The sequence below is a fragment of the Homalodisca vitripennis genome, chromosome 4, assembly GCF_021130785.1.
Source record: "Homalodisca vitripennis isolate AUS2020 chromosome 4, UT_GWSS_2.1, whole genome shotgun sequence".
NCBI lineage: Eukaryota > Metazoa > Arthropoda > Insecta > Hemiptera > Cicadellidae > Homalodisca > Homalodisca vitripennis.
The window spans coordinates 195875690-195901254 of NC_060210.1; the positions used below are offsets into that span (position 1 = coordinate 195875690).

General features: G+C 34.8%; 1 protein-coding gene across 1 annotated transcript; it reads left to right on the plus strand.

Annotated features, from left to right (window-relative positions):
• The first annotated feature begins 1998 nt into the window (after positions 1-1998).
• Positions 1999-19780, plus strand: LOC124360851 (CD9 antigen). The gene is made up of 5 exons (XM_046814801.1): positions 1999-2409; positions 11110-11304; positions 12429-12602; positions 16804-17013; positions 19311-19780. The coding sequence occupies exons 1-5, from the start codon at positions 2344-2346 to the stop codon at positions 19488-19490; spliced, it is 825 nt and encodes a 274-aa protein (XP_046670757.1). The 5' UTR covers positions 1999-2343; the 3' UTR covers positions 19491-19780.
• Positions 19781-25565: the final 5785 nt, after the last annotated feature.

The following is a 25565-nucleotide window of genomic DNA, read 5'->3' on the forward strand; positions in this document are numbered from 1 at the left end:
GGATTCAACGAGTTCATGGTATGTTGACTGTGTCGTATCGACTGTTGCAACACTGTTCTTCTTAAGGCGAACTCCATCGAGGAGGAGCTGAGTCATTGGCAGAGGTAACCGATGTGAGTATCCCAACGAAGTTCTTGTTTGAGGATTACTCCAAGGTGTTTATTTACCGAATCATCGTAAACAGTCGCCAGTAATAGGCTACGCTAGGTAATTGTTACATACCCATTATTATCAAGATGCGTATACAGTTTTTCATTCCCTCCACTGTAGTATCTGTCCACTTTGCCAATCTGGAATGAGGACTAAAAGCTATTTTCAAACATTGTCGGGCATATCGATTTGTTTCTGTTACTAGTGAAGACAACACTTTCTCGTCCAAAAATAGTTGAAAAATCAATAGATGAACAGTTATACATAGAATAAATAATATCTGGATTGATTTCTACAACCTCATTTTTTGGATTGTAGGGATAAACATTAAAAGTTGAGTCCACAGGCTTCCATGATTGATTATCTGATGTATTTTGAAAATCATATATTAAGTGTTTTGTCTTGTTTCTTGTTAGTTATGAACGTATAAATTTCGTATGAGATAAATGTTTTTTTTTGTGTGTACTTGAAAATATCTTACGCTTTTTCTAGAGTGCTTGGACCGGGGTGCCTGCTTTCAATATCGCCATCACTAGCACTGTCATGTTCATTCACTCACAAAAAAATCTGGGTCAGAATCCGAATTATCATCAAACATCTCAACCAAATTGTCACTGCTATCACCTAATTCATCAGTTTACAACTTCTAAATCTTTCATCTAATAACATAAGTGTATATTCATCATTTTCGTCTTCCATATTTACTAGAAAAAAAAACTATTGCAAATGAAGAGTACAAATGCCAGCACACATCAAGTTTGTTGACTTTTTTACTTCTCTTGTAAGCCTCAGCTTTAAGCTCTGCTGGCTTCGATGTACACTGATACTTATATTATTGCACTGGTATTTATTCGCAAAGTACACCATCAATCGTGTCTATGCCTGATCGTGTCTCCCTGGGACTTGAACCCGTGATCTCTCAGTTAGGAGCCGTGACTATATCCATTAGTCTACGGAGGAGGACAAATTGCTGACTTTTGTGCTGATTCTCTTTAACAGTTGCCAACTTTATTACGTTTCAATACCAAATCCCCCTTGCTAAGATACTTATCAGTGGAAATTACCCTTTCTTAATAGCATAAACGTTATTTCAAGGTTATAGTTTACAGTATTCATTAAACACATCAGTCAATAATCAGCTGTAATTTCCAACTAATTAAGTACCAATTTGTTCTCATGGCACCGCAACAAGTTGGAGTGAATACCAATATGATACTCATGGCAGTAAACCTGTTAATTACGTAATGTAATATATGACGAAAACAGCTGGGACCACCAATTTCTTGTTAGGTACCACAACGAAATAAGGCGCGGCACTTACTTTTAGCATAGAGTTTCAACTATTTTTACTTTATGGTCAAGATCAATGCTTAAAAGCGATCGTGCGATCATCAAAAGGACTTTTTTTGTAAAAACAAGTAAATTTGAAGTTCATAAAAGTATACTTCCTCTGAAACTAAATTTGGTCTATTTTGAATTATTACAATATTTTCCCTATTTGAAGTTCATAAAAGTATACTTCCTCTGAAACTAAATTTGATCTATTTTGAACCATTACAATATTTTCCCTACCGTATATAATATACACCAGGAAAAAAGATGTAAAGTCTGTTAAACTCCTAAACTTATTAGTAAATATCTCTTGTAATGACGAATATACTAGCGACCAAAAATGTGTGCATAGTTTTCGTAGGTTTATTTTTTCATAATTATAAATGTTAGGACGATTTTGTAGAATTTAAATCAGGAACCTCCTCGTTGAAAGCTTAACGCCTACAAGGCTGCCAGAACCTAAATAGTGATTCACAAATCTAGCTTTGAGACAGAAAAAAAAACATTCATGTTGTATTACCTTATAAGGCGATGATAAAAATTTGTATTAGACTGGATTGGTTAAGTTGAAGTTGTGATTATAGACCATTAACTCATCTCGTCTATTTTTCGTACGATTAGTCATAAATTTTTTGTCTGTTGTTGTGGGTTCTGATAAAACTTACATTTGTTGGTAACTTTTAAAATGTTTGTGTAGTGAAAGTTTGAAATTTGTATTCATAATAAGTATAGCCTAGATAAACCTTTTGTTTTTTATTTAATAGATTTTGAGGCATAAACAACTTTGTGTTCTGTCAGAAGTAAATTATAGGACATAAATTTTGAAATTATTTACTGTATAATTCACAAATCAAACTAGACATGGGGCTTACAGGTTGCTATGGAATACTTAAATACCTTGTATTCTTCGTCAATTTAGTGTTTTGGGTGAGTTTATTGTAGTTTTTAGTGGACTAGGCATTCTCTATTAAATTTTACTGCATAACTTTAGCATAGTATCTATATACTATATTTCTTCCTCTGTTCTTTACACCTGACAGTTAATTCTCTGATTATAGGCTACTGTAGAATGTTTTGAATATAAAGTTTAGTATATGTAAATGCTCTTGCATGTTTTGTGGATTTTTCGAATGGAAAGCACTTTTAACCCTGCAAATGGCTTTAAGCAATTATTAATGTAGTAGTAACTACATTTTCAAATGGCACTAAGCTATTTTTGACGCATTAACTACAGTGTAAGTTAATACCTATGATCTCTCACAACACGTCTATTTTTATTTTGTTTGGACGAAACCATACGTAAATTTAAAGATAAAGATCTAAGGTTTTATAATATACTGTAAAACATTTTATAGTTACGTTATATTTATCATTAGAAAACATTAAAACAACGCTCACATTTCTGATTACGGTTTATCCTCAAAATTCGAACACACAAAAATTACTGTATGTTTGTCAAAATATACTGCTGAGAGTTTGCGTTCTACGTGATCATGAGTATCGTTATTGAAAAGAGTGTATTTTTGGCTTTCAGAAACATTATTTCATAAGCTATTAAACAAGTAAATGTTTGTACAATGAGTTGTTTAAAATGGTTGTTTTAGTTTAATCCAAAAATGCTTGATGCATCATAAATAGCTTAATAAAATCTTATTAGCCTATTTTTTTTATGTTATCATCTGTAAGTAGTGAAAATCATATCAAAACAAGGAACTTGAAGAAATGCTCTAAGGAACAGTAGGCCCTATCGTCGCTGAAGACAATGAACTAGTATTTTATTTTGTTCTATTGGTACAATTGCCATCTCTAGTAGAGAAGAACAATGCATTGTCTGCTTGCCATGTTAATTTTTTGGTTGTTATTACGGCTTTGTCAATACCAGTGTATTGTTTGGTATTTATTTCAATATCTTAGACTTTATTATTTACTTTTTATAGATAAACGTTTGAGTAGTGTTTAAATTAAGTAGCAAAATAAAACATAGAAGTTTATGTATGTTACGTTTTAATGAATTGATGGGATTTTTGTGAACCTGGTAGGTAAGTCCACATTCACATAGGCTAAATATTTTTATTGTTGAGTTATTATACATTTCACAATGAGTATTAATTTGAACAGTAGTGACATTAAGAATGTACTGAGTAATGCAATCAGAAGACAATGTGGGTAGGGTACGATAAGCAGACCCGGTTTTTTATATCGAAATTGGCAAACGATATTACTTAACTTAATCACAACCATCAATATAATCAATCGATACTGATTAATTATTTTGAACAATTAACGTATAAAACCTATATCAACAACTGTAAACACTTTAAATAATACACATACGGTAGCATTTCAATTTTACATATAAGTAACATTTATTATTAAAAATGGCAGTCAATTTTAGGAAACTACACGACATTGCTTTGAAAGATGATAAGACATGTTTTAGTAGCTTCAACATTTTGGACTCTTACTGAAAAACCCATTATGTGAAATTTGTGGGAAAAAAACAACTTTAACTGTGAAAGGAGCAAATATGGTCGTCTTCAGTTTTCATAATTTTGGTTGTAATAATTTGTTTGATCACTGTATATTTACAGTGATCAAACAAATTATTACAACCAAAATTATGAAAACTGAAGACGACCATATTTGCTCCTTTCACAGTTAAAGTTGTTACATTCATATTTAAATTTAACCCATATGATTGTTATTGAGGACTATACTTTTATATCGATTGATAGTCTAGGATTTGAGATGCGAATATTAGGTATCGATGATTACATTCTTCGATATAAAAATACCGGGTCCGCTTATCGTACCCTACCCGACAATGTTACTGTAGTTTGGTAGATATGTATGAAGTTTTATCTGACTTATTGCCTAATGAATGAATCATGCCTGATCCTACTCACTTGGAAAATAGACCTGAACCAAGTGTTGTGCAGACATATATCTGAAAAGAGTAATATTCATTCTGATATTGAAAACGTATGATTTTCTCCTCCGACAGTGGAGATGACTATTAACCGAATTCTACTTCTTCTGATGATAATTCAGGTTATTTTTCTTTAGCATTTAGGAAGGAAAAAAACCAGACAAAGGTGGAAAGGATAAATACAATCCCAGACCACTAACACGTGTGTGCCTACCAGTGCCTACACATGTGCTAGTTGTTGTGTTATTTCACCAACCTCTGGTGTTCAAGATCCTTGTTTTTATGAGGATTTTACGGCTGCTTCCCTTTTGCTTCATCAACCAATAAGCCTACCTGATCAACCCCTGTCATCGCCAGATCAACTCATGTTGCAACCAGCTCAACCTAATCAACTTGTGGGGTGCAGCCTACTGAACCTCTGGTATAGCCTGTCCATTGCACAGTACAGCCTGACAATTCCTAACCTGCTGAAATTCCACTTAAACTTGATTTTAGAAGTACTTGGGTGACAGTACACCCTCCAGAAGCAGCAGTTGATTTTTAATGATTTTCTCTCAAGAAACATTGGTTCATACAATTTGCCACCACAGGTACTGTGTACTAAGCAGACATCATGTTTTCTGGTATAATTTTGCATCCTAATTTGTTAGCTGCAACAGTGTTTGTTGATGTACCATCGCAAGTTAAACGGTCCACAGTTATGCCAGATTCATGTAAAAGATGAAATGAAATATTTCTTTATTTGAGGCGAAATTAGGGCCTCATGGCCCTTTCTTACATTTAACCTCATATACAAACTAGAACAAAATATTTTTATTTCTAAATAATAATAAAACTAAATATTGTATTGTAAACATTTTAAATATGAACAAAAAGTACAACTTTATTTAAGAATAAAAAATGTATAACGATAAAAAGGTATATAAACATATTTATAATCACATACTCACACGCAAGATAATAACATGTACTTGTATATAATGAATATAAGAAACACAACTCAAACCACTCACACATCTCACACTCTACTCATGCCAGTGCAACCGCAGCGAAGAGACCTATGCCGACCCCGCCCCAACCATCCGCCCCAGATAGTGCTCTCTCAGCGACGCCACGAACCGAGGACGACTCTCCAAGGATGTTATACTACGAGGAAGGGAATTCCACAGACGACATGCCGTTACTACAAAAGACTTGTCATATACAGCAGTTCTGTGCAACGGCATGCGAAGCACAGACGAACCAGAGCGAGTTCTATCCACACCACTTTGAGAGACAAATTGGAAATCGTTTAAGAAATAATTTGGAAAGCCAGAATTTAAAATTGAATGGACCAATGTTAAGATTTTTATTGATCTGAGGTCATTCAACTTCAAAATCTTTGAATTAATATAATAGGGTGTTATATGCTCATCTCTCCTGAGATCAAATGCATATCTCATACAATAATTTTGGGTTCTCTGGAGTTTTTCACCCAAAGCCACAGTCATGTCGTTCATCACACTGTTACAGTACGAAAAGTGAGGCAGTATGAGTACTTTAACCAACAACAGTTTTATGTGAAGTGGCAAAAACCTCTGCAGTTTTTTCAGTGAATGCATTGATGCAAAAACTTTCTTACAGGTCTCTGTCACTGCATCAGTCCAGCTAAGAGTACAGTTTATTGTCAGCCCTAAGTTCCTAACTTTATCGTAATAAGGTAGTACAGTTCCATTCACAGTAACGTTACGTATAGATGTAAAATCGATCAAAGATCGAGAGCGGTAATGAGATATCACAATTGGTTTAGTTTTGTCGTGGTTTAGTTTAAGTCCGTGTTTACTAGTCCAGTCCAGTACATTTTTTATGTCAGAGTTGATCATGGTAATGCCATCATCGATTTGGTGTATGTTAACATGGAGATATATCTGGAGGTCATCGGCATACATGTGGGACTTGCAGTGTACCAGTACCGTGCTCAAGTCATTAACGTATAACACAAACAAGAGAGGACCAAGTATGGAACCCTGAGGAACACCACACTCAACACTCAGCCAGTCGGATGTTATGTCACCTACTTGTACACACTGCCTTCTGCCAGACAGATAAGACCTCAGCCATTGCAGGACATTTTCTGAAAAACCAATTATTCTCAATTTAGCCAATAGTAGTCTGTAGTTTACACAATCAAAAGCCTTTGAAAAATCAAAGAGTGTCAGTATTGTGCTTAGTTTTTGGTCCATTACGAATCGTATATCGTCAGTGACTTTCAGTAAAGCAGTTTCAGTACTATGTCCTGTTCGAAATCCGGATTGTAAATGATTTAGAACGTTATTTCGTGTTAAATAATCAGTAATCTGGCAGTGCACAATTTTTTCAAGGCCCTTGGATAGAGCAGGCAGAATACTAATTGGTCTGAATTCTTGGCAAGATGTTGGAACTGAGGTCTTGTTCAATGGGCGGACAATAGCAGACTTCCAAAGTGAAGGGAAAATACCCTGTCTCAGTGACATGTTGAAAATGTATGTGATTACTGGGAGGGTTGCAAAAAGAATGTTTTTTATTAATTGAATTTTTATGCCGTCAGACCCTTTAGCATTACTGCCAATACGGCGAATGGCTTTCAAAACATCTGATTGTATTACAGGTTTGAAAGTAAATTTGTCATATTCGTGCCGATTGATAGGCATATTTAGAAGTTCTTTAGCATAATCCGTAACTTGGTTTGTATTGACAGTCTGACAACATGAAACAAAATAGTCATTAAGATCATTTAAGGGTAATTGGATCGGAGGAGAAGCGCGGTCTTTGCCCAAACCAAGTTTCCTAACATTGCGCCACAAATCGCTAGATGACTGTTTCTTTTCAAACAGTTTACGCGTGTATCTCAATCTGGAATTTCGTAGAAGTTGTTTAACTCTATTTCTAATTTGTCGATATTGAACTATTAAAACGGGGTCACTAGCTCGACGAGCTCTCTTATACAGGGAATCACGTTGAGCCATCAAGCTAAGAATTTCACACGTGATCCAAGGCACTGTGCGCCGCTTTGTTATGCATTTGGTAACAACTGGTGCATGTTTATTGTATAGCCCCAGAATGGTGGTGTTAAAAGCTTCAACCATGTCATCGACAGATTGCAATATCTGTAGATTCTGCCATGGGGACGAATAAACATCATACATAAAAGAGGCTTCGTCCATACTTTTAAAATCTCTGTATTTAATAAATTTTACTTTTGGCTTTGGAACTTTGACCTTGATAACACAGTACACAAGATCGTGACATGAAACTGCTGGAATTGGAAGCTGCCCTAGATGCGTCACGTCAGAGGGGTCAGTAACAACTAGAAGGTCCAGAAGGGTGTCTGACTCGGCAGTGTGATGTGTCGGGGCTAGTGGCAGTAGAGTCGAACATTGTTATCAGTTGCCTAGTATTATAATCTGTCTTTTTTAGTAAGTTTGTGTTAAAGTCGCCCATGATCAAGACTCGACTGTAGCCAGGCAGGTGGTGTAAGAGAGCATTTTCAAAGTCTATCAGATGACCTATTCTGGGAGGCCGATAGCACACACCGATCAATAGGACATCCGATACAGATAAACCAATTTCAACAAACATGAACTCAGGCCTGGCCGAGTATTCAGAGGGAGATGCGGACAAAAGCCTACACCTCAGACCCTCTCTGACATAAACCGCAACACCGCCACCAATCTTTAGAATTCTGTCATTTCTTAGCAGCACATAGCCAGAGAGAGCCACCTCACTTGACAAAACACTCCGCTTAAACCATGATTCTGATACGCCAATAATGTCAAATGTTTGAGGCCGAAAAATTTCTCTGATTTCGTCTATATGTCCAGGCAGAGATTGAGCGTTAATATGAGCAGCTTTAAAGAGTTTGTGATAAGGAGACAATGTTGAGGACAGGAGTTGAGCAGTGGAGATCACGTTTAAAGGAAGGGAAGAGAGTGGCCCAGGACCGCGATCGTCACTGCACGAACCTGCTAAAATGGATCCGCAGATAGCATCGGCGGGACACGGCCGACCAGGCAACCGCACACAAGCTGAACCGGCAGGAGCTCCTGTACATGCACACACTCACACTTACATTCATACAACATATAATAAAAAACAGATTCTAGAAATAGATATATACATAAGAAAAAACAAACAATTTTTTATAACTAACAATCATAACAATGATGATCTATAGCACTTTAAGCTCTAAGCTCTTTAGTGTAGAAGAAAGAAAATTATATTTAAAATTTCCAGGGGTTCAGAACATTATATAAATTAGATCAATTAGATCAGTAAGTAATTGCAATTTAAATCAATGCGATACAAGTAAGTAGTAAAAATAAATTTAGAAATATAATGTAAGTATAAATAAACGGTAAAATTAGTACTAGCTATGACTTGTTATATAATTTAAAGAAATAAAATAAATAAAAAATAATAAGAAAAATTAAAATTTTCATCAATACCACATGCCTGAGTTCATGTTTGTTGAAATTGGTTTATCTGTGTCGGATGACAAAAATATTACATTAAATTATAAACGCATTGTTAAAAATTTAAATCTACTCATATAAATAGCAACTCAAGTTTATACGTCAGTAATTAATAATTTATACATCCGAAACAAGATAGTATATAATTGAAACTCATCAATCTTAAAAGAAATAAAAAAATAAATGAAACAAACAATAAAATTTAAATCAAATATAAAATATATGTTAGTTTTTTGTATGGAGCTTCTAAGCTGAAGGAATATCGTCCACAGACGTGGCAACTCTCTTTTGTCCATCCCTGTCAACCCAGAAAACCCTGCCATCAAGAGTCCAGACACTCCTAGGCCCAAATTTTTCAGTGGCCCTCTTGAGCGTCTCCATCCTGGCAGCAGTGAGGTCCTCCCGTATTGTTATTCTTGTTCCTTTGAGTTTTTTCTTGTTCGAGTACACCTCCCTCCGCTGTCTGTAGTTGGTGGATTTTACTAAGATGGGACGCAGTTTCTTTTCTGCTTCGGCGCCTAAGTGTTGTACACGGCCAACCCTATGGGAACGGCAAATGTTCTGAAGTTCAATTTTGACCCCCAGCTTCTCACTGAAGACATCCAGAGCCAAAGCGTCCGTATCTTCCCCCGGAGACTCAAGTACACCGAAGAGCCGGAGGCTGTTACGCCGCTGGTACTGAGCAAGATCATCTAACGCTCGCTGCCTCTGTAGCGCTTCAATCTTCAATCTGCTCACCTCGGATATCAGTTGGTCGATGCGATTGTTAGCAGCGGTCAGCGCAGTTGTCAGGTTAGCGATGACGATCTCGGAAACTCTAGCCGAGATGTCAGCAACAAGTCGCTGGGATGAGATGGCTTTGTTTACTGCCAGCTCTATTGCCGCAGTAACCTGGGGCGAGATCTCATTGCCGATACGGGTATCAGATAAGGTACGCTTGAGCTCCTTATCAGTTGGCTCCTTATCTGTTGACCTTACTGATACATGTATACATTACTTAACTAAGTCATGCAGCTGTTCTCCGTTTAGGCCTGCCACAAAGAAGTATCCTATTTGTGAAGTGCCTGATGATGGAATTTTTGATTCAGAAAGGCCTTGCACAAAATAAAAAATTATATAGGAAAATGTTGTATTCCTTTATATTAGTGATACTACAATAAACCGTTTTTCCAATGCTCCAAGATTCTACATAATATATTATCAACTGTTTTTGAAATTTAATTAGATTATGAGATAGTTTCATAGCAAGAGTTTTAATTTGTCAAATAATACATATGCTTCTCTATGTATTATTTTTAGTTAATTAGTAAACGTTAGTTAAATATAACTGAGCTTGGTAATAATAGAAAACCGACTATATAAACTAAAAACATGACAACTGTGATTAAACTAGTATACAGTGATATACACCCCTCCCCACCTCCCTCCGCACTTTACATTCTGGATATACCATTCTGGATATGTATGGAACCATTGTTTATAACGAATAGGAAAATAAAACATACTTATGAAAAGTAACACCACTGACTTGTTTCTTCTTATCCGAGCTGTTAGAACAGCCAAAAACTACAAAAAAACACTGACAAACATAGACGGGAAACAATTGAATGTCTGTATGTTGATTCCAAACGTTCAAGGTCAACTGAAACTAGCAGATTACAAGTAAGGGGTAGAGGAGAAATGTTCTAGGCTACAGTATAACAAGCGACTACCTACATGATCAAATCATTGTATTCAAGATATCTATAAACTGTCAAAACAAGAATGTCAAACCAAATTACGTTATGGGTATTTCAAATTAGAGTATAGTTAAAATGTAATGGTGAATAAAACAATATCTAGGCTATGTGTATTTATAAAATATGTAACAAACAAAACAGTATGAAATATAAGTAGTTTTTACTACTTTGAAGGATAAACGTGTCGGACAGCTTGTGACACAAAATAACAAATGTACTTGTGGATATCAGTAAATATTCTTACCTTTAAAACTGGCTACAGTGTGTGACTTGTATTTCATTTCATTTTTACCACTAATATGATTAAATACATTTGCTCAAATGTGTTTTTTAACAATAGTTCATTTTGCAAGTGTCTTTGTAGATTTTGACACTTCTTGCACATTTTTTCATCAACATACTTATTGTTGAACTTTGGTATTGAAAACAAATCTAAATTATAATTAGTTACGTTTTGTTTTTGTTACAGATAACTGGTCTGACAATAATAGTTCTTTCAATATGGATGTTGACGGATCCAACTTTTTATATGAGCATGGCACAGGATGAGTCGAGCTACTACACTGGCGTCTATCTCTTCCTGGTTGTTGGTACACTCATGTTCATTGTGGGATTCTTGGGCTGTTGCGGCGCCATCAAGGAGTCTCAGTGCATGCTGGTTCTAGTGAGTTATCACTGTTTTATTTGCACATAGTTCACTAGAGTGACAATGAAAACGCATTATATTAACACTTTGAGTGCTGGCCCTAAATAACATGTAACTCTGTAGAATGCTGGGCGTTTTTGGTGGTTTTCAAAAATTTATTAAAAAAAAGTATTTAAGGTATAAGAAAAATACTTACATGCCTTAATTCAGCTTACTTTCGTCTTTCTTTTAACGTGAGATTGTTGGTGTTATTTTAAAAAACTACAAATAAAAAATGTTTTTGAAAAACATATATTTTTTGAGACAGTTTTTTTATCTAACAAACTAAACTAAGCATATATACAATTATTTACAATGACCATTTACAAATATAAACTATCCTTTGAATAATACAAATCATGTTTTTATATTTTGTAGTTTTTTTGACAAAAAAAACTATGCCAACATATTGATGCGTCTGCATTACTTTCGCCGTCAGTACCGTTTTCAGCATCTGTAACATAATAATATACTGTGTAAAATATGAATATATTTTCATTTTATTCATATGAATAGAATATTAGTTGAGTAAAGTTAATTTATTATAATACGAATTATAGTTTGATTCACAAAAACAATAACATAACCAAACTTTTAGACTGATGTTTATGTGATAAATAGACTTATTCTTACCTGAAATATGTGTCTCATCTTCTTCCATGAAATCAAGATCAATGTCAGAATCGTAAAAAATACTATCAACAACAATAAAACTATACATCACTGATCGCAACGTCGTTCAAGCTGCGAGAAGCCATGATTGCGCCATCGACTGCCGGCTGCAACGAACTTTACGTCAGCGGCACGTAAACAAAGCGACCGAAGTTGCTTTGTCATCTTACGCTTTCTAGCGGTGAATTGTGTTACTAAAAACCCAAATAACATTGTAGAGTAGGCAAAACCCGTTTAAATACGGACAATGTAATATAATACCAATTGAAATGACAACCACGTAAAACTACGGGATTAGCATTCTTCGGAAGTTTCGCTGTTCCGTAAAATTACGGGATTAGCACTCTAAGTGTTAATTTAGTTTCAATTCAATTTGGCTTTAATTCACATTTATTTCTATTGTCAGTAATTTTTACAAATCTTTGTTATAGTTTTTCTGCCTGCTGCTGATAATTTTGGTGGCTGAAATATCAGCTGGAGCCTGGGCCTACAGTAACAGTGAACAGCTGGAACAGCTGGTACAGGAGAGTGTCAAGAATACAGTTCAGAAAGAGTACAGTGTTGTTGACAGTAGGACTCAGACATTCGATGCGATACAACAGGGAGTAAGTCCACCTTAAATGTAACTCAATGTTCTAGAAAACTGAATTACAATTTAATTTCTACTTAAGCTTTTTACTCAGTAATAAGACAAAAGATTACAGATAATAAGGAATTAATTTGTTATAAATATAACAGTAAAAAAGCAAATTTTTTACAGAGATTAATTATATATAATATGAAATACATAATAATGGGTACTTTGGGAGTATACCGACCACACCCAGACATGAATCGTAATTTGACATTTAGCTTTTACTGATTACTAGATTAGCGTAGAACAATATTTCGTCAATATAATACAGGAATTGTCTTATCGTAAACCCCTCCCCATCCTCAGACAGAGGTCAAAGTCGAGCGGTCTAGTAGATAACGTGATTGCAGAGTCTCGCCGCCCGTTCAGCTGGTGCGTCGCTTTGTTGTACTTCCGTGTTTTACCCCTACATTTCTCCAAACACAAAAATTCAACAAAAACAATCATTACCAAACAAAAACTAAACTCTTTATTGAAAAAACACTCAAAACTTGTTTTTATTCTTGATCACACTCTGCCACCCAAAATGCGAGTGCCTCCGGCCATCAGCGCGGGCTTCGGCAGCGCCGCGCTGATGTCAACGAAAGAAAAACATCCCTCGAGATAGTACCTATCAGTAAAATATCAAATTCTAGAGGGGCTGATCAGAAATATAAATTGAATTGTAATGGAAAGGCAATTATGTACCGTGCAAAAAACTTAAATAATCATGTGATGCCGCGCGGCCTGCCGTAATTGGGATTCTCGAGATAGATAAGATAACAGCGACAACAATACCGATCACAATACCTGGAAATGCTTGTAAGTTTGTAATTAAAGAGTTGTTTTTTTCGTTCCATCATGTTTGTTTTTATAAATTTATATTTTTGTGTTCTTCATACTGGTGTGGTCGGTATAATCCCAAAGTATCTAATAATGATACAATTTCTATATTGGTCATCACATCAATACTGTTGTTTTCACCTTACAAATTTACAATTATAAAGCTCTCGTAGCAATTATAATAACATTGCTAATATGTTATTATATTCTACGCACTATCCTTAATGTGAAATTCAACAAAAATAGTTTATTCTTCCTAAATTCAGATTACCAAGAGATAACTTTACATATGAGATTCGGATAAGCGAAATTATATTGTAGGCCCTATTTAAAATAGAATATAAAGCAGCAGAATAGATTTTTTTTAATTTTATAAGTTTGCATCAAAGACTTATTTTCCTGTGAATGATTTATACAAATAAATTAATAAGCTAACTCTTAAATAATACAAGTTGATACATGAGTTAAAATAAAGTCAAAGAGAACTTGATCTGAGGAGCAGACCCTCCTTCATTTAAAACTCCAACTTATTTTTGTTTGCGTATTATACTTCCCTCGTCATATCTAATAGCAATCGAGCCCAGCTCGAGGTCCAGACTTTTATCAAAGGTAGCTCTTTGTTGCAGTGGCTAAGTGAGAATTTTTTGTCTGCAAATAGTACTAAAACAAATCTTCTGGATTTTGGTTTAAGGAACTCTGTTATAAGTTCAAATATTGTTGTAGGTGATGCTGAAATCCTTCCTTTCCAAAACATGAATTATCTGGGAATTTTACTTGATCCTAAATTAACCCTTTTAGGACGACAAAAATTTTGGGTATTTTTTAGGTACGCATTTTTTGAAGTGACCAACCATATTTCATAGTGGACATACCGAAGAAGACGACGGTGAAATTGGGCAAAATGTAGTAGTTTGATAAATATATAATAAGTCTATTATTATAAATTGTGCTTAGACCATTTTTTATCTACATGTACATAATTAAATTAGGTACTTTGGGATTATACCGACCACACCCAGACATGAATCGTTATTTGACATTTTGCTTCTACTGATTACTAGATTAGCGTAGAAGAATATTTCGTCAATATAAAACAGGAATTGTCTTATCGCAAACCCCTCCCCATCCTCAGACAGAGGTCAAAGTCGAGCGGTCTAGTAGATAACGTGATTGCAGAGTCTCGACGCCCGTTCAGCTGTGCGTCGCTTTGTTGTACTTCCGTGTTTTACCTCTACATTTTTCCAAACACAAAAATTCAACAAAAACAAACATTTCCAAACTAAAACTAAACTGTTTATTGAAAAAAACACTCAAAACTTGTTTTTATTCTTGATTACACTCCACCACCCAAAATGCGAGTGCCTCCGGCCTTCGGTGCTGCCCCGCGCTGATGTCAACGGAAGAAAAACATCCCTCAAGATAGTACCTATCAGTAAAATATCAAATTCTAGAGGGGCTGATCAGAAATATAAATTGAATTGTAATGGAAAGGCAATTATGTACCGTGCAAATCATGTGATGCCGCGCGGCCTGCCGTAATCAGGATTCTCGAGAAAGATAAGATAACAGCGACATCAGTACCGATCACAATACCTGGAAATGCTTGTAAGTTTGTAATTTTGTAATTAAAGAGTTGTTTTTTCGTTCTATCATGTTTGTTTCTATAAATTTCTATTTTTGTGTTCTTCATACTGGTGTGGTCGGTATAATCCCAAAGTACCTTAAATTATCTACAATATGGTAGCATTTATTACTATTTACTATAACCAGAAAAATTAAAAATTAAATAAAATTTTAAAATTTTTATTTTTTTAGTTTGGCATAAGTTTACTATGATAAAAAAATATTTTTACTGTGTGAACTAATATTACTATGTTTCTTACATAGTTTTCAGTTTAAATATAATTTTATTAACATTGGTTGAGAAATAATTGTTTTACAACAAAAAAACTTACATTTTTGGCGCTCTCCGCTGACTAGCACTACAATAGGTGCTCACGTGCGGCTGTTCTAAAAATAGACATATGTTGTATTGTTTGGCCAAGATAAGTTCCGAAATACTCCATTTCTTGTCATAGGATGTGCCTCTACAAGGAAAACTAATTTTGTTCATCGTATTTTCGATATTACGTGAGTATTATGCAAACGTAAACCGGCGGGCACATAAAAGTCCACTCGTCTCCTTCGGTAAAACTAGTGCGGACTATTGAAAGCCCGCATAGTCTTCTTCGGCAAAACTAGTGCGGACTATTAATAGTCCGCTCGTCCTAAAAGGGTTAAACTTTTTTGATCATATTGACAAAGTTAAAAAAAAAAGCAGCTGCTTGTTTTTAATGAACAGACTGTCTTGTTTTGCTAGTGAAAAAATTCTTTTACTCACCTATTGTGGACGTTTTTATCCTTATCTTAACTTTGGATTGCCTATATGAGGAACTGAGAGTAGAAAAATGTAATACAACTTCCGCCAACAAAAAAGAGCTATAAGGATCATTTTCAAATTAAGTCGTGCGCAGTCCTGTAAAAACGTCTTTCGCCAAAACAATATTCTGAACTTCCAGCCTATGTACATTTTTCAATGTCAACTTTTCTTTTATAAAAAGTATCCACAAAAATTTTTCTGTCCCAACAATGTTAATGATAATTACCATTTAAGGATTAGAGATAATTATCTTACCTCGCCACAAAACAAAATTATTTGAAAAACAGAGCTTTTATGCCTGCATTTGTATTTTTAACTCTTTGCCTCTTTACTTGAAAAGTGTTGCTGATGACAGGGAATTCCTGAATAAACTTAAAAAGTTCCTTATTTTAAAAGAATACTACAGTTCAAGAATACCTAGAAAAGAGAAAAATGTAGACCTCCATAATTAGTTTACCTTATCTTAGGTTTCATGAGTAACTCTGTATTGATTTATTACTTTTATATACCACATCGTATATACATGTATTTTGATGATTGACCATACATTTTATGTTTTTTGACAATGAATGAATTGAGTTGAGTTGACCCCTTAGATCCCTGATTGAATGTGAAGACAGGCTAAAACAGTTTTATGCATTTATAATTACAAAATCAATTATAAACCTTCATTAAACTTTAAGAGGGGGTTAAGGCTGATGTTCTCTAACAACAGATCATAGTTAAATTTCCCAGGGAGACCAATACAAGTTTTTAAGCTTTTAAAATTAAACAGTGATAGAAAAAGTTGAACTACCAATACAAGTTGTGTATAGTTTTTAAAAAGCTACCCTCATAGATTAAATTGTGAATGAATATGTATCTGTAACTTAAAAGTACTAGCCAAGTGTATAGAATATGTAGGCCTGATGTGTGGTTACGCTCGCTTCAGCTCGGCTGTTGTGGAGCCAACGGTCCCTCTGACTGGGCCACTAGCAAGTTCAACAACGCCGATCAGCAAGGTATCAACCTGGCAGTGACCTCTCCGCTAATCCTGCACAAATTGCCTGCCAGCTGCTGCACTCTGCCTGAGGGCAGTGAGGAGTGTCAGAATCTCAAGACGGGTATTGGCATGCCAGAGAGCAAGGACATATACTCAGAGGTAAGTGTTGTAGTCAATTCCTTAAGTCTCATAACACTACCCATGTACAGGTTTAGCCCTATTCCTAGTCTTAAAGCTAGTGGTAGAGCATTTAATAATGCTATTGATAGCGTCAGAGCACTAGTTTTTAGCTAATTCACTAGTGTTTTAGTAGTTTTTAATTAAACTGTGGTACTTCCTGTTCTTATGTCTTTATAAGCTTTAAAACATTATAATGTTATATGGTGCTAATAAATCATAAGTCCTAGTATTAGTGCTAAATCTAGTTAAGTCCTAGTCACAGTGTTAACCTAGCCACAGTCCTATTTCTAGTCATAGTACTAGACCTAGTCATAATGCTAGTGCAGGACAGTGCTATTTCTAGCCATAGTGCTAGACCTAGTCACAATGCTAGTGCCAGACAGTCCTATTCCTAGGCAAAGTACTAGACCTAGTCATAATGCTAGTGCAGGACAGTGCTATTTCTAGCCATAGTGCTAGACCTAGTCACAATGCTAGTGCCAGACAGTCCTATTCCTAGGCAAAGTACTAGACCTAGTCATAATGCTAGTGCAGGACAGTGCTATTTCTAGCCATAGTGCTAGACCTAGTCATAATGCTAGTGCAGGACAGTGCTATTTCTAGCCATAGTGCTAGACCTAGTCATAATGCTAGTTACCAGACAGTCCAAATCCTAGGCATAGTACTAGACCTAGTCATAATGCTAGTGCAGGACAGTGCTATTTCTAGCCATAGTGCTAGACCTAGTCATAATGCTAGTTACCAGACAGTCCAAATCCTAGGCATAGTACTAGACCTAGTCATAATGCTAGTGCAGGACAGTGCTATTTCTAGCCATAGTGCTAGACCTAGTCATAATGCTAGTTACCAGACAGTCCAAATCCTAGGCATAGTACTAGACCTAGTCATAATGCTAGTGCAGGACAGTGCTATTTCTAGCCATAGTGCTAGACCTAGTCATAATGCTAGTTACCAGACAGTCCAAATCCTAGGCATAGTGCTAGACCTAGTCATAATGCTAGTGCAGGACAGTGCTATTTCTAGCCATAGTGCTAGACCTAGTCATAATGCTAGTTACCAGACAGTCCAAATCCTAGGCATAGTACTAGACCTAGTCATAATGCTAGTGCAGGACAGTGCTATTTCTAGCCATAGTGCTAGACCTAGTCATAATGCTAGTTACCAGACAGTCCAAATCCTAGGCATAGTACTAGACCTAGTCATAATGCTAGTGCAGGACAGTGCTATTTCTAGCCATAGTGCTAGACCTAGTCATAATGCTAGTTACCAGACAGTCCAAATCCTAGGCATAGTACTAGACCTAGTCATAATGCTAGTGCAGGACAGTGCTATTTCTAGCCATAGTGCTAGACCTAGTCATAATGCTAGTTACCAGACAGTCCAAATCCTAGGCATAGTACTAGACCTAGTCATAATGCTAGTGCAGGACAGTGCTATTTCTAGCCATAGTGCTAGACCTAGTCATAATGCTAGTTACCAGACAGTCCAAATCCTAGGCATAGTACTAGACCTAGTCATAATGCTAGTGCAGGACAGTGCTATTTCTAGCCATAGTGCTAGACCTAGTCATAATGCTAGTTACCAGACAGTCCAAATCCTAGGCATAGTACTAGACCTAGTCATAATGCTAGTGCAGGACAGTGCTATTTCTAGCCATAGTGCTAGACCTAGTCATAATGCTAGTGCAGGACAGTGCTATTTCTAGCCATAGTGCTAGACCTAGTCATAATGCTAGTTACCAGACAGTCCAAATCCTAGGCATAGTACTAGACCTAGTCATAATGCTAGTGCAGGACAGTGCTATTCCTAGCCATAGTACTAGACCTAGTCATAATGCTAGTGCAGGACAGTGCTATTTCTAGCCATAGTGCTAGACCTAGTCATAATGCTAGTTACCAGACAGTCCAAATCCTAGGCATAGTACTAGACCTAGTCATAATGCTAGTGCAGGACAGTGCTATTTCTAGCCATAGTGCTAGACCTAGTCATAATGCTAGTTACCAGACAGTCCAAATCCTAGGCATAGTACTAGACCTAGTCATAATGCTAGTGCAGGACAGTGCTATTCCTAGCCATAGTACTAGACCTAGTCATAATGCTAGTGCAGGACAGTGCCCTTCCTAGCCATAGTGCTAGACCTAGTTCCAATGCTAGTTACCAGACAGTCCAAATCCTAGGCATAGCACTAGACCTATGCTAGAGGTTGTCCTTCTCTCTAGTCCTGTGCTGTGCCATCCAACAGAGGGACAGATACTCAGCTGTATGTATTGTTACAGGGTTGCACAGATAAGCTACAGAACACCTTGCGGGACTACATGAGCACAGTTGTAGGTATCGGTGTGGCTGTGGCCATTGCTCAGTGTCTGGGGTTGTCCTTCTCTCTAGTCCTGTGCTGTGCCATCCAACAGAGGGACAGATACTCAGCTGTATGTATTGTTACAGGGTTGCACAGATAAGCTACAGAACACCTTGCGGGACTACATGAGCACAGTTGTAGGTATCGGTGTGGCTGTGGCCATTGCTCAGTGTCTGGGGTTGTCCTTCTCTCTAGTCCTGTGCTGTGCCATCCAACAGAGGGACAGATACTCAGCTGTATGTATTGTTACAGGGTTGCACAGATAAGCTACAGAACACCTTGCGGGACTACATGAGCACAGTTGTAGGTATCGGTGTGGCTGTGGCCATTGCTCAGTGTCTGGGGTTGTCCTTCTCTCTAGTCCTGTGCTGTGCCATCCAACAGAGGGACAGATACTCAGCTGTATGTATTGTTACAGGGTTGCACAGATAAGCTACAGAACACCTTGCGGGACTACATGAGCACAGTTGTAGGTATCGGTGTGGCTGTGGCCATTGCTCAGTGTCTGGGGTTGTCCTTCTCTCTAGTCCTGTGCTGTGCCATCCAACAGAGGGACAGATACAAAGCATAGAACAGGCGCATCACCCCTACTAATCCAATCGTCCGTAAGGAATTAATTTTCTAATTTGTTAACCAACGCTTATTTTGGTCCACTATTGTGGCAGTTGACTTAATACACATTTAATTTGTTACTATTAATGTTAGTATTTGTTTCAAAAAGCTAACCTGTTAATTCACAATATCACTACTTAGTTTTATAAGTACAAATAAGTTTGTGTTCTTGTATTGCCATCCAAAATAATATTTACACAGAAAGATAAATGAGTAAAGCTTTTATGATGTTGCTTTAAATATGTATAAAATTTGCTTTAATTATTTATCGTATTATTCTTATAATTTCAATCAACTGTTTGTGTATAATAGTAATACTATAGGCTACATCTTCCATCTTACTTTGTTCACGTTTTTTTTAATTTGATAATCTCACAAGCGTTAAAAATTTCTTAAGCCATTGAATCTCAATCTTTCTTATATATCATCCTTAAGTTATAAAAACTCATGGAGTGTTCTTTTTTATTCATAAGCGCTGTTTTTTAAAAATATTTAAAACTGAATTGAAACTATTTTAAGTTTCATTAAATCGTCACAGTGTGTTTTACTTTGTAGAACATACTTAATAATACTCAGATAAAATTAGCTGTACTATTTATCTCGAGTGTCTCGGAACTCTGTGTGTAAATATTTTTAAAATTCAAATCATGGTGAAAGTGATACTTTCTCTTGGCGGATCATAAGTTAAATTTTTAAGTAATAGAATATTTAAAATTGTATTCGTGCAGATAAAATAAATTCACTCAGAGATCGGCACAATACAAAAAACCAAAACTCATTTAGACTTAATGTAATCGTAAGAATGTTTACTGCCTAAAATTTAATTGATTTTCACATGACAAATTTTTAAATTTATTCCAAATACACTAAATGTAAGGATTTAGACTTATTAAATTAGTAGAGAGTATTTATTAACTAATTTAACGAACACACTGATTGAGAAAAGTTTAAAACCACTACTATTTTAAACCTTTTTGCTATTTGTATTTAATTTAAAATTATTAATGTAACTGCAATGATAGTTCTTGCTTACATAATTTTATTTTTTATTATTGTTTAGTAATACGATACTAAAGTCATAATATCCAGACTTTTCAGTCTAGACATTATTTTTGTATGGCTATTTGTTTGAGCTCTAACCTGTACTAGTTACTAGTCACCAATACTAGATCCCTATTTAATATTCTTACATAAAAAAGCCAGGGTGAAATATTCTCAACATAGCCTTAATTTAAGAAACTATATAAAAGTTTACTGTACGTTGTATACAGCACAAAATATGTTAAAGTTTCATACGTTATGTCATGTAATGATTTCTTATGTATATTCGAATGTTGGAAGTTGGTCAGAACTACCATTGCAGTATTCAAAATTATTTAGTTATTGATTTTACTATTTATTAGTAAACTAATTATTCGTTGAGCACTTTTACAATGACCAACACTTGGAGTCAATGAGGGAAATCCGCTCTATTAATTCAAATGTGTATTAGAGTTTAGTATTTTAAGGTCTACAACTTTACCAGAAAATAATGAATTTTAGCAAAGAATGTAATTGATTTTAACAATGAATGTAATCGATTTAAGACCCTCAGCCACAGGAGATCCTCAGAGGGAAAAGCCTGTTTAGTTTTTGTACAATGTATTGAGGACTTTAACATCATGACAAAAGCTTAATTGTATATATCGTTGTGTTGATATTGGTGAGATGCCGAATCGACGATTTCCATGTCAATTTACTCTGTAATTTTTAAGATATTTTCTCAGTTTTGTACTTAACCAAATCAAGGTATATGTGGTAGAATCTCTTTCAGCATTTCTGTGTACATAATGATAATGCCATAATCAAGAAACCACCGTACAGGATGGACTCTGTACAATTTTTATATTGTGGGTATCCTTATACATTATTTAGTAATGGGTTCAAGGCTTTACCTGAAACAGGATAAGACAGATTTTATTATAAATGCACACGTGTTTTTCAACTATCCTCTTTTTATAAGGTTTAATCAATCAGCCAATGAGTTTTACTGTGTGAATTGCCACAAACATATTGGACGTTATGTTTTGTCACAAAAATGTGTTCATTTTCTACTTTATAGACTGATTTGACGAATCAAAGTAAGTTATATTGTTGTGTAATATTACATAGATTTTTATAGTATAACGCACACTTAGCGACATGAATTCAAATGCTCTAAAGTTTGGATCTGATTTTCTGTAAAAATGTTACTATTTTCATGAATGTATTTTACCCCGTAAACTAAGGACCAAAATAAAAGTCACTTTCTGAATGAGTTTTGGAGAATCTAAATTTATAGGCAAATTGCCCGATATGCCAAGCCTGCTCTGTTTCAATAATCACTTGGCTATTTTTATTGGCAAGACACATGAAAAAAATTGCAGACAAACTTCAAAAGACCGAACAGCACAAGAAAAACGGGAACTCTAAACCGAAGGGTAATTAACTTAGTGTAATTTTTGTGAATGGACTTTGTACTTCGGACTCGTCTTTTCTATCTCTGGACTGACTGAATTTTCGTGAGTTAAGTATATAAGTTATGTTCCTTGTACCCAAGCAGTTGTTGGGATTTTATTAAAATGGGACTTTTACTGGAAATGTTCGATGAAGTTTGTTTATCAAAGCAATGGACTAAACATAGGTTAGAGTTGAGTGGCAATTGATGTCCAACTTCAAGGCACTTACATCTGCCCTTCAAACTTCCAGGAGCTTATTCCCTCGTTCACCTTTGTAAACTGTGTCAGGATAAGTATTTAAAAAAAATTAATATATTCTCCAAAACTCTTGTAACATTGCAGTAGATAATCAACCTGTACAATATATATTGTATTACATAATTTTATCCTCGTTGAATTTCTTATACAATTTTTTACTATACTGCAACACTGTAAAGACCAAGTTTTGTAATTAAAACGAATTATTATGTATAATAATGTACTTGTATTATGAAATACAAACAAGAAAATCAAATATTTTGCAAACTAAATGATTTTTATTTTTGGTCCATAATTGTTATATTATATGTCATTTCATGGTTGAAACATTATCAATTATTTATGTCATCCGTCATTCGTGCAGATGTGTTCTGTGAAGTAATTTTGTGTACATCGGTTTAAAAAAATGTGTTTTGTAGTAGGTTTGATTTTCACTGTTTGTATAGAAATTTTAACTTAAATGATCTTTAGCTTTATTTTTAAGTCTACATAATTTAATTGCATTGTATTATTTAAGTATACTTTTTGGTATAAGTTCAAGCCAAATAATAAACAATTAAGTTTTAAGTGTTCTTCATTTACATTGTTTGTATTGAAAAAATAATAAAATATACTAGCCAGTTTGTGTTTTGTGTGGATTAAAGCTCCTGCTTGAATTTTCTCTAGCCACTTTATATGTATTCTTTGGAGACTACAATAAAAGTTTCATATTTACAAAAAATGTAAGTGCATTTTTATGGTAGGCATGACAAAAAGTTGTATGAAAGATACCTTAAGTATTTTGCTTTCGAAGCGTTTTGGTATAGTTTAACTAGATATTTATTTTTAAACAATATCTTTTTATATTACATTCAAAATATTATGAAGAAAATAGTTTTAAATTTCCATAAAAATAAATGTAATAAATAATAAAATAAATAAATTTTTCACTAAATAAGTGAGTACAGTAATACGAATAATAAGACAGTAATGATAATGTAAATTTTATTTTTTGATTGTCAGTTCGTTTTTGAGATATTATGCAGACAGACGAAAATAAATTTATGAAACATGTTGGAAAACAATACAATCACGTTCTTCTTCATTTGGTTGAGTTTCATAGCAGAGTTTAGAGAATAAAATTCAACACACCCAGTCATTAAAAGATGTTACTGTGTTGGAATAGTTAAGTCACATGCTAAAATCTTGTGATTCTACTGTTTGTGTACAAATTTAATCTGCTATTTCTTCGTTGCCATAAGACAAATGTAAAGATATTTTTCCAACGTTCACCCAAATCCCATGGAATGGTACACACCGTCATCGAAATCAGTGTAGCCTAAATAGAAATGAAACTTCAGTTAAAATTTCAAGGTCATCCGTATGATGAAGAGAGATTACACCATGGTAGGCTTGTTTGGTTGAAGACTGATGATGGAAGAGATCAAGACTGCACAAAGCAACAGGAACGAGTTAGGTGATTAGATTGATGAGATCTGGACAATATTCTCAATCTCACGAATTCTTTTGAGTATTAGAGAATCCTATAGTTGTTTTCTGCAGTAATATATTCTAGACTCTGGAAATCCGAATCTTCCAGCAAATATTTCTCTTATTTTATTTATAGTCTTCCTTTCATGTAAAGTTCTGTCATGGGAGAGACTAATAGAGGCTAAGGAATCATCAACATTTTACGTATTAAAAGTTTTTAGCAAGTCTCTTAAAATAGTCAGACAAAAACGTTTTTGAGAGGTCTATTTACATTAGGAGCCTGGTTACCAATTTCAAACTTTTTAAGTGGTTTCTTTGTCAACATGTGTATATGTCAAATCAAAGACAAATAAAGTTGTTGACCATGATCCTGTTAGGGATTACTTTGCTTTAACTTTCAGGTAGATTGTAAACAATGATGTAGTCTGTAGGAGATTCCTTTATATTTACATTCTTAAATAGTGAAGTACATATCCACTGGGTGTGCAGCTTGTCATTATAATGATGTTATTTTCTAATCTTAATCTCCCAAATTATTGTAAGATATATGGATGAAAAAATAGCCCTGACTTTTAATAATACTATTGTTTCATAAATATATAGAAGAAATTTGAAATTCCAAATGTTTTATGTAATATCTTATTGTTTTTAATTATTAGCTAGCCATTAGAGTTAAAAATACAGAAAACAATTTGCAAGACATAATTTGTCACCGAGATCGTCATCATTGATGTGAATACTACTTGAAATCTGATGTTTAGTAAGGTATCATCGCAAAACTAAACATTCATTAGAAGGAATAAATATAACATGTAAAAATACAATGTTTATATGCACACCACCAAAGAATGAACAAACATTGACTGTCTCTTGTCATTCAACTTGACCACAAACTGTTGAACAACGATAAACCAGAGTCCTTATTTTGATTTAGCTAAACTCCTAAATTTTTATACTTTTGTTACAATGTGCAATCAGTGAAGTAAAGAAATGCGTGTGTACACTTTAAGAACTACGGCGGTTTTGGCAAAAATTGTGAAGTCTGTTCAGTAGGATATCGGTGTTAAAAGGAATAAAGTAAGACAAGGATGGAGCATTTATATCAGTCTTATCACTGATAAGAAAATAATAAGCCTCTCTCATGAATAAAGTACTCGTGAATCAGATTCAGCTTTAACAGATGTTAATACTCCAGTTAATAATCTTCTAATACTATTTTTTAGATAAAATTTAAAAATATGAACTATAATTATTCCATCGACTATAATAAAAGTCTGTCATTTTAATATTCATTCAAACATAGAAAGAAAAGTACAATTTATGTGTCGGAAACAGTTATACAATAGGCTTCAATAAAA

Bases quoted from the DNA above. Each gene is read 5' to 3' on its own strand.
- LOC124360851 (XM_046814801.1), top strand. From the start codon at position 2,344: ATGGGGCTTACAGGTTGCTATGGAATACTTAAATACCTTGTATTCTTC. The intron at 2,410-11,109 runs GTGAGTTTATTG...TTTTTGTTACAG, and splicing joins TCGTCAATTTAGTGTTTTGG to ATAACTGGTCTGACAATAAT. The intron at 12,603-16,803 runs GTAAGTCCACCT...CGCTCGCTTCAG, and splicing joins TCGATGCGATACAACAGGGA to CTCGGCTGTTGTGGAGCCAA.